General features: G+C 47.7%; 1 protein-coding gene across 1 annotated transcript in view; it reads right to left on the bottom strand.

The window, feature by feature from the left end:
- P3H2 (prolyl 3-hydroxylase 2) overlaps positions 1-3,087 on the bottom strand; it is a 175,626-nt gene extending 172,539 nt beyond the window's left edge. The window contains exon 1 of the mRNA XM_030822980.1: positions 2,416-3,087. Within this exon, the coding sequence (XP_030678840.1) occupies positions 2,416-2,889 (474 nt within the window). The 5' untranslated portion in view covers positions 2,890-3,087. The remainder of the gene's footprint in view (positions 1-2,415) is intronic.
- Positions 3,088-10,076: the final 6,989 nt, after the last annotated feature.

Raw genomic sequence — 10,076 nt, forward strand, 5'->3', positions numbered from 1 at the left:
TGGTGTGTGTGCGTATTCATAAGTGAAATTCCGAGGAAGCCAAGCAAAGGCTAACATTGTGGCATTCTTGGGGGCTGGGGGACGGGGGTGCAGGGGAGAGAAAAACCATGACGCATTTGTAGATGTTCACAAACTCCAACTTTCAAACATGAATTTCCAAAGGGATAAAATATTTTCTTCTTAAGAGATTATCAATTATGTAGATCCAAGAAACTGCCAGAGAAGAGAAGTAGGGAGAAGATGCAAGACTTGTTCTGCTCTCAGAAATATTGTTGGTAGAACTGAAATGAACACATGAAGCCACATATCTTTGAAAGAACTTCTTAAACTTCATTAATTCATCAGACAACACCCAGTAATTCACTTACAGAGTGTGACTTGTTCCTGTAATCAATTCGCCACAAAAATTTGAGGTATGTTAAACCTATGGCCTCACCTTCTTTGACCTCCAACCAGGGAACCGGAGGGGAAATGACTGACAAATGCTAATATTAACAGTGAAGCAAGCAGAATTCCAGAACCAGGGAAACCCACATATTGAGAGTTACCTCATGGTTATTTATTTTTATAGGACTGGCCTTGAATATGTATTCTTTCTCCAGATATGAGAAAGGAAAATATGTCCAAAATTTGTGACAGAATTAACAGCAGGACTGCTAACCTCACATCTGAGACTCCTGGGAGGACCAAGCTACAGGGACCACCCATATTCTGCCCTGGGAACTCGCTTGTGATAACTTCACTGTCAGACACTCAAGGTCCCCCCTCTGCCTGGTGTTGACTGATTTCTGTAAGACCACCAGAAATTGTGTAAATCACTTAGAAGAAATCAGAGTTATACTTCATACATGCCTTAGCAATCAGGAGGCACAAGCAAGCAGAAGACAAGTCCTGGAAAGGATTCAGCTTTCTCCTCATTTCTTGCCCAAGATACTAGTCCAGTGAACTCCAACACCTTAGCCACAATACACAGGAAGTTAAGATTTATACTTAGTTGAAATTTCGTGCACTCCACCAACAGTTGCCAATCTGAGAGCACCCTACCACAGATGAGGGCAGAGATCTTGTGGGATGAGCTGCAAAAGGCATTTGGATATTTGAACATGGTATGTACTTTCATCTCCTTAGAAATGCAGCCTGGTCCAGCCATGCTCGCGCCTATAATCCCAGCACTTTTGGAGGCGGAGACGGGCGGGTCACCTGAGGTCAGGAGTTTGAGACCAGCCTGGTCAACATGATGAAACCCCTTCTCTACTAAAAATATACAAACACACACAAAAATTAGCCGGGCATGGTGGTGCACACCTGTAATCCCAGCTACTCAGGAGGCTGAGGCAGGAGAATTGCTTGAGCCTGGGAGGCGGAGGTTGCAGTGAGCCAAGATTGCACCACTGCACTCCAGCCTGGGTGACAAGAGCAAAACTCCGTCAAAAAAAGAAAAGAGGAGAAGAGAAGAGAAGAGCAAAGCAAAGCAGCCTGGTCCATTGGCTAGCATGACCAACCAACCCCAAAGCTTCCACTTTTCCAGTAGCTGTAGAAGAGACATTGATATATTAACATAGAAAACCAGAAAGAAGGGTTAAGAGTGTCAATTTGAAGGAAAATTAGGTGAGTGGCAGTGGAGGTTAAAGAACTCATTCAAATTCCCTCTGCTGAAGCATCCAGAGAGATCTTCAAAGTTATGGATGTGAACAATATGTCAATATGCACAGTATACCTCCTGACACTAACTTTAGGCAAGTTAGGCATACAAAATAAAACTAGAAAGAGAGGACTGATGCCTAGTAACCCAGTCCAATGCATACCACCAGAAAACGGAAGCCCTCTATCAAAGGAGAAAAAGTCAACACTTAGGGGGGATACTTTGAGACTGCCTCAAACAGCTTCGCCTCCTCCAAGCATACCTTCTCTTTAAACTTTGATGTTTACTTTTTTGTAGGTGAAGGGGAGAAGAGAGAGAAATTTGTTTTGGAACAGGTCTTTCAACTTCACTATTTTGAAGATTCTTTTAAACTTCAGAGAAAAGGTGCAGACTACAGTATAGGAAGGATGAGAGAGAGGAGACAGGAGAGAAATGGGAAGTGAGAAGGAAGAAGAGAAACTGTACTAGATTTAGCTTTGTCAACGCCTCATGAATTAGTGCTGAATGGGTACTTTAAACACCGCCTTATTAAGACAGTCCTCTTTTTGAGAGAGAAGTTGGCTCTGAGAAAGAGAGAAAAAGACTTGTCCAAGTTAATCCATTGTTGCATACAGAGATAGGGCCACCAGATATCTGGATTCACAAACTGAGACACGTATTTAAGGAGACCCAATTTGAAAGACTGAACAGAGATGACAGGGGCAGCAGGGAGGGCTCAAGAGAGCATGTGAGAGCCGCAGGGGCTTTGGGGTGGAGGAGCGCTCTGTGGGTACCTTGATGTAGGCCCGCTGCAGGTAGTTGTAGGGCACTCTGCGCTGGAAGTCGCTGCGCACATCCTCGCTGACGCGGTGGCGGGATGCGGGGCCCCCGAGGCGCTGGGTCTCACAGCTGCGATAACAGCGCGCCCGCCCCAACAAGGAGCGGAAAAGGGGCAGCTCGGCCCCGGGGCCCTCGCCGGGGGGCGCCAGCGGGTGGCGCGCCGCGCAGTGGCGGGCACAGCGCGTGCGGATTTCCCGCAGGCGCCGGTGGCTGCGCAGCGCCGCTTCCAAGTCGCGCACCGCTTGCTCGTAGTCTCCGCTGTAGTAGGCGGCCGCGCCGCTGGCGTAGAGCAGGTCGAAGGGCTGCAGAGGCCCGGGCTCCAGCTCCAGCTCCCGGCGAGGGCTGTCCGGGGGGCCGCCCCACAGTGGCGGCGGCAGGAGCAGCGGCAGCAGCAGCAGGAGCAGCGGCGCCGAGATGCGCTCCCGCATCCTCCGCCTCAGAGAGGCGCGGGACGGTTACGCTCGAGAGGGCTTCGGGGCACCTCGCGTCCGAGTCCCCTCTCCCACCTTCACTCGGGGAAGCGCGCCGACTCCGCCGCGATCTGGCTGCTCCGCGAGCCCCAGGTGACCGCCGGCGCTCCGCGTACTGAGAGGCGGAGGCCGTGCCTGGCCAGCCGCTCTTAAAGGGACGCCCACAGCTCACACGCTCCTCCTGCTGCCTGAGACTCCGAAAGCCAATCTCCCAGGCTCCCGGCTGCAGCGGCGGGGCTGCCAGGGGCGGCACACTCCAGCGCCAGCCAGAGAGCTAGCGCCGCTTGAGGCCAGCCGGGGACGAGGCGCTTTACACGTGGGCTCCCTTCTAGTTGTACAAGTGGATAGTATTAGTCTTCTTTTTGGGAAATAAAATCCAGCTTAGCAAGGTTAGGGCCTTAATCATATTCTGGAATCTGGGTATGGCCTCAGTTTGCAGAGTGCTTCACCTTCTAATGAAGCCTGGAGCGCCATTTCAGACTGAATAAAACCATAGAGCCCATGTATACCAACGCAACAAATCTGCACATTCTGCACATGTATCCCGGAACTTAAAGTTAAAAAAAAAAAAAAGAATAAAGAAATAAATAGGAAAAAAACCATAGAGGCCCTGCAGGCCCAGATGCGGAGGTTTAAGAAGATAAGTGATTTGCCTAAATACATAGAGCTGAGAAGTGGCAAAGGACGGACCCAACCCAGGGCCTTTAGAATCAAAGCTTACTGCTCCTTCTCTTGGGGAAGGTCTCTCCCTTACTTTTTCGTCCAACTTGGTGTGGATGTGTGTCCGGGCATTGGATCAGGGCGCTGGGCCAGGGGAAGAACAATATATAGCTGCCTTTCCTGTGCAGCCCGTGGTTTTACAGGGCCCAGAGAACCTTTGGAGGCAGGAGGAGCCGTACTCGCATTTTGGCTCCGTCCGTTTACCATCTGTGTGAGCTTGGCAACTTTGGGCCTCAGTTTCCTCATCTCTTAAACAGCCAGACGCCTAACACGTAAAATGCTATTCAGAAATAAATTCTTGCTGTGGGCCAGGTGCAGTGGCTCACCCCTGTAATCCCGGCACTTTGGGAGGCCAAGGCGGGTGGATCGCCTGAGGTCAGGAGTTCGAGACCAGCCTGGCCACCATGGCAAAACCCCGTCTCTACTAAAAATACAAAAATTAGCTGGGCGTGTTGGCGCGTGCCTGCAGTCCCAGCTACTCAGGAGGCTGAGGCAGAAGAATTGCTTGAACCTGGGAGGTGAAGGTTGCAGTGAGCTGAGATCATGCAGCCTGGGTGACAGAGTGAGACTCCGTCACAAAAAAAAAAAAAAAGAAAAAGAAAAGAAAGGAGAGGAGGGGAGGGGAGGGGACAGGACGGGAGGGGAGAGGGAAATTCTTATTCTAAGAGTTGAACAAAGAGGCAATTTAGTATATCCCTTACCTTAAGGAATTAAGCAATGTGCATCAATCTAGGAATGGGAAACCTGACAGAAATGGTTGCCAGATTCCAAACGACTAGCTGGAGGCTTCCTCTTCCTCCCCTTCTCCTCTATCACAAATACATTCTTAGCCAAGGTGTTCCCCTCTTCCATGTTCCTTGGCTTCACATTCTCACAAGAGTATTCGTTGGACCCTGGATCCCAGCCTGCCTCCTGGAGGCATTTCTGCGGTCTTCTATTGCCTGTGAGAATGTCATCAGTCTTTCAGCCCCTGCAATGCTGAGCAGAGGGACAGGCAATGGGAAAAAGACTCACGCATGTATCTAGTTGCTATGATTTTTCCGAAGAAGGCTTTTATGTGGAATCACCACTTGCCAGAGATTCATGCTGATTCCTTCATTCATTTTGTTAGGTTTGACCACTCAGGCCATGAACAGCCCTGGCTGTGTAATTCCAAGAGACACTGATGAAACATGCTCTTTTGTTTTTCTTCCCCACCAAACGTTACTAATTCGGCTCATATCAGCGATGAAAAAGCTCCAGTTTGGAGCTGAATGTATATTGAATGCCTTGGATGGTCAGTGTTCCAGAATTAGCACATCAGTCATCTGCTCAGACCTTTTCTCTAGAGATTGTCTCTGTTTTCAGATAAAGATTTTGGAGTCTAGTCCAGGGTTATCAGTCCACTTGTGGAAGGTTTTGAAGCACATCAGGATAGGAACTCCTGCTGTGGGACTGAGGGCAACGTGCCAGGATACCTTGCTACATTCTATTTGTACATTTGGTGACATTTCTACATCATTTAATATATTTCAATTAAATTAACATTTTTTGATGCCTGCTATTAAAGTGAATATTCTAGGTGAAAGAGAAGATGAGTAAGTCAGGATTCTTATCTCTGGGAAGCTCACAGTACTGTATAGGAAACAAATTTGATATATATGATGTATAGAGCTTTAATACAAGGTAGAATGTGGTACGTGTTAGATTAGTTGACAGTGTTGGCTGGGCACGGTGGCTCACACTTGTAATCCCAACATTTTGGGAGGCCAAGGCAGGCAGATCACCTGAGCTCAGGAGTTGGAGACCAGCCTGGCCAACATGGTGAAACCTCGTCTCTACTGAAAATACAAAAATCAGCTGGGCGTGGTAGCGGGCACATTTAATCCCAGCTACTCAGGAGGCTGAGGCAGGAGAATCACTTGAACCTGGGAGGCAGAGGTTGCAGTGAGCCAAGATCGCGCCATTGTACTCCAGCCTGGGCCACAGAGTGAGACTCTGTCTCAAAAAACAAAAAGGAAAAAAAAATAAAAGAAAAAGAGAAAAGAAAAAAGAAAGAGTTCTGGGAACACAGGCTACAAAGATAGCTTCTGGCTAGAAGGATCTAAAAAGACTTAGGGAAAGAACTGGCATTAGCACACAGTCAATAGCCTGTATACTGCAACCACATCCTACTGATTCCCAAATTGGCCGTGTTCTTTCAAGCCTTTTGCATGGTCTACTCCTTATTTCTTATATCTTACTACAAGTAGTAAGTAAGTAATACACCTTGTATTACTACCTTACCTAAAATCTCTGCCTGACTTGGGAGAAACTATTCACTGACAACTCAAATTTGCTTGAATATTAGAATCACCTAAGAAGTGTTGTCTGGCTCCTGCTCTGCAAGATTCTGATTTGTTGGTCTTGGATGTGAGCTGAGAAATGGGATTTTTAAAAGTTTCCCAGCTGATTACAATATGAAGCCAAGGTTGAAAACCACAGGGCTACAGCTACTGCCAGAGCCCAAAGAATAAGTCTGTGAGTTGGGGTTCCAGGTGCTGTGTAGAATTCATGAGTAGGTAGGGTTTGGGGAACAGGCAGGGTTTTGTGTAATCCCCCAGATATTCCCTCCCAGGAAAGCCAATCCGATTTGCTTTTTAAGGCTGGATCAGGACAAAAAGTTCATGACCCTATGGTAATAAGAGCCATGCAGTGCAAAGAAGCTGATTCCAGGTCATGCTATCCCAGTGGTACTTACTCAATGTTGGGACAGACAGTCATCCACGAGTCTCTTATACTCCTGAACTTCTTGCAGAGTGAGCCAAGAATGTACTTTTTCTTACATAATTAACTGACTTCCATCTCAGAGTTCCGGATTCACTAAACCTGGGGTGGAGCTTTCAAATTTGCATTTCTAACTTGTTCCTTGACGATGTGCTGGCCATACTTTATTATCTGATTTCTTATTGTTCTTATTGTTCAATGGTTCTAAAACTTTGTTGTGTTGTTAAAAAGCTAGTAAAATCGTGGAGACCCTGGATTTTTGAACTAGAATCTAGTCTGGGCCTTTATATTTTTACTAGTTTCTCAGGAGATGCAGATACTAACCAAAGTTTAAGAATCACAGCTTCAGTTAGAGCAGCGGTTCTCAATTAAGAGTGATTGTACTCCCCAGAAGACATTTGACAATATCTGGAGGTATTTTTGGTTGTCAGATCTGGGGCGTGGTAGTGACAGGTGACAGTGTGCTGGCAGTCCTCACAGCCCTCGCTCTCGGCGCCCCCTCTGCCTGGGCTCCCAGTTTGGCGGCACTTAGGGAGCCCTTCGGCCCACCGCTGCACTGTGGGGGCCCCTTTCCGGGCTGGCCAAGGCGGGAGCCGGCTCCCTCAGCTTGCAGGGAGGTGTGGAGGGAGAGGCGCCAGCGGGAACCGGGGCTGCGCACGGCGCTTGCAGGCCAGCTGGAGTTCCGGGTGGGCGTGGGCTTGGCGGGCCCCTCACTCAGAGCAGCCGGTCGGCCCTGCCGGCCCTAGGCAATGAGGGGCTTAGCACCCAGGCCAGCGGCTGCAGAGGGTGTACTGGGTCCCCCAGCAGTGCCAGCCCACCGGCGCTGCGCTCAATTTCTCACTGGACCTTAGCTGCCTTCCCGCGGGGCAGGCCTCGGGACCTGCAGCCCGCCATGCCTGAGCCTCCCACCCCCTCCATGGGCTCCTGTGCGGCCCGAGCCTCCCCAACGAGCGCCACCCCCTGCTCCACGGCGCCCAGTCCCATCGACCACCCAAGGGCTGAGGAGTGCAGGCACACTGTGCGGGACTGGCAGGCAGCTCCACCTGCAGCCCCGGTGCGGGATCCACTGGGTGAAGCCAGCTGGGCTCCTGAGTCTGGTGGAGATGTTGGGAACCTTTATGTCTAGCTCACGGATTGTAAGCACACCAATCAGCACCCTGTGTCTAGCTCCAGGTTTGTGGATGCAGCAATCGACACTCTGTGTCTGGCTGCTCTGGTGGGGCCTTGGAGAACCTTTGTGTCCATATTCTGTATCTAACTGATCTGATGGGGATGTGGAGAACTTTTATGTCTAGCTCAGGGATGGTAAACGCACCAATCAGTGCCCGGTCAAAACAGACCACTCGGCTCTACCAATCGGCAGGACGTGGGTGGGGCCAGATAAGAGAATAAAAGCAGGCTGCCCGCGCCAGCAACGGCAACCGGCTCGGGTCCCCTTCCACACTGTGGAAGCTTTGTTCTTTCGCTGTTTGCAATAAATCTTGCTACTGCTCACTCTTTGGGTCCACACTGCTTTTATGAGCTGTAACACTCACCGCGAAGGTCTGCAGCTTCACTCCTGAAGCCAGCGAGACCATGAGCCCACCCGGAGGAACGAACAACTCCAGACGCGCCGCCTTAAGAGCTGTAACACTCACCGCGAAGGTCTGCAGCTTCACTCCTGAGCCAGCGAGACCACGAACCCACCAGAAGGAAAAAACTCCGAACACATCCGAACATCAGAAGGAACAAACTCCAGACGCGCCGCCTTAAGAACTGTAACACTCACCGCGAGGGTCCGCAGCTTCATTCTTGAAGTCAGTGAGACCAAGAACCCACCAATTCCGGACACAGTAGGTGGGAGCATTCATACTGTTGGTGTCTAGTGGGTAGAACCAGGGATGGTGTTGACCATCCTGCAATACACAAGACAGCTAAAATAAGAAATAATTATTCAGTCTAATGTGTCAGTGGTGCCAAGCCTGAGGGACATAGCATAGTTTGAGCACTGCAAGGCTCATCTAATTCCTCTAATTTAAAAATGAGGATACTTAGACCCACAGGTAGGCAGTAGCAGGAGAACAATGCTTGATTTGATATAGCAAAATATAAAACATATATGCTAGATGTCATGGGGCAGTGGGTGATCGTAGCTTTGTAAATTCTTTTCTAAAAAGCAAAAGAAAAAAGCACATGACAGTAAGAAACATGATTTGAGAAAAGACGACATTGGAACATAAAATGTTGACATTTCTACTAAGATAGGTATGAACTGGGAGACTGAAATTTTGCTTTTGTTCCTACTCTTTACAAAATCAAAGAATAGCCAGAGCACAAGAGAATCCATCCAAAAACATTAAAAGAGATTCTGGGCGACAGAGCCCTTTTTATTATATTTGGAATGAGTCTTAACAGAACTTGAATTTCCTTTTGACTTCTGTTTACAAGTCAACGACATAATTGCACCATCTTGCTTTAGGGAACCATTAGCAAGTAGGAATTCAGAAGAGATTTTTAAGTGCTTCTTCTTTTCTCCAAATCAGCTTAGTTTTTAAAAACCAACTTTTCTCCATTCTAGTAAATATTTTTGGAACAGTAAAAGTGTACTCGGACTTCAGCAGTAGACTTAACACTTTCCAAAAGCAAATCTGATATTAGTTTATTTTGATCACGTGTAACTAGGTCTCTTGCTTGCCCCAAACATCTTTGATTCCTTTGAAATGAAAGGAATAATTCTCACTGTGCAACAACCCAACTCGTTGTTCAGCTGATGTTGATGCTGGTGACAAGGGAGTTGTTTTGGAGACAATTTTTTCTTACGCAAATAGAATCATCTGAAGACTTTTTTTTCCCTCCAAATAAGTTAGTGTGAAAGGCAAGCCACCAACAATCTGTCAACATAAGAGAGTGGGAGAGAAAGCCCTCCCTGGAGAAAGAGATTTTTTTTTTTAGAAAAATTAATATTTAACTTACATTTAAAATCAAACAGGAGCTGCCACATTCCAGGACTGTCTGTTCCTTTCCAATTTCTTTAATAGCTCCATCCTTGTGCTTACCTTAATTCTCAGTTGAGCTTTAAAATTCCAAATCAAACAAAACATGCAAACACTCTGTCCTCACACTCATGTTATGGAGACATTCTAAGTTCATTCCTTGGAAGACTCACATTTAGTTGAACAACAACTACAAAGAAGTGAAAAAATAATGCTGGCCAGGCACAGTGGCTCACACCTGTAATCCCAGCACTATGGGAGGCCCAGGCGGATGGATCACCAGAAGTCAGGAGTTCGAGACCAGCCTGGCCAACATGGCGAAACCCCATGTCTACTAAAAACACAAAATTTAGCCAGGCATGGTGGCCCCCACCTGTAATCGCAGCTAGTGGGGATGCTGAGGCAGAAGAATCATTTGAACCCGGGAGGCAGAGGTTGCAGTGAGCTGAGATCATGCCACTGCACTCCAGCCTGGGTGAAAAGAGTGAAACTCCATCTCAAAATAAATAAGTAAATAAATAATAACGATGCTAAGTATTCCTCAAACAATTGAAGCTAAAAACACGATTCAGAATGAAATCCAGGTTATTGGATATATCCTGTGTTTAGCATTTCACCAATTATTTTCACAAACATTAAGTTATGTAACCTTCAAGGGTCTCTTTGAGTAAGACATCTGTACTGTAATGTTACCATTGAAATAATTGA

Source organism: Nomascus leucogenys, chromosome 11 (genome assembly GCF_006542625.1).
Source record: "Nomascus leucogenys isolate Asia chromosome 11, Asia_NLE_v1, whole genome shotgun sequence".
In the NCBI taxonomy this organism is placed as follows: Eukaryota; Metazoa; Chordata; class Mammalia; order Primates; family Hylobatidae; genus Nomascus; species Nomascus leucogenys.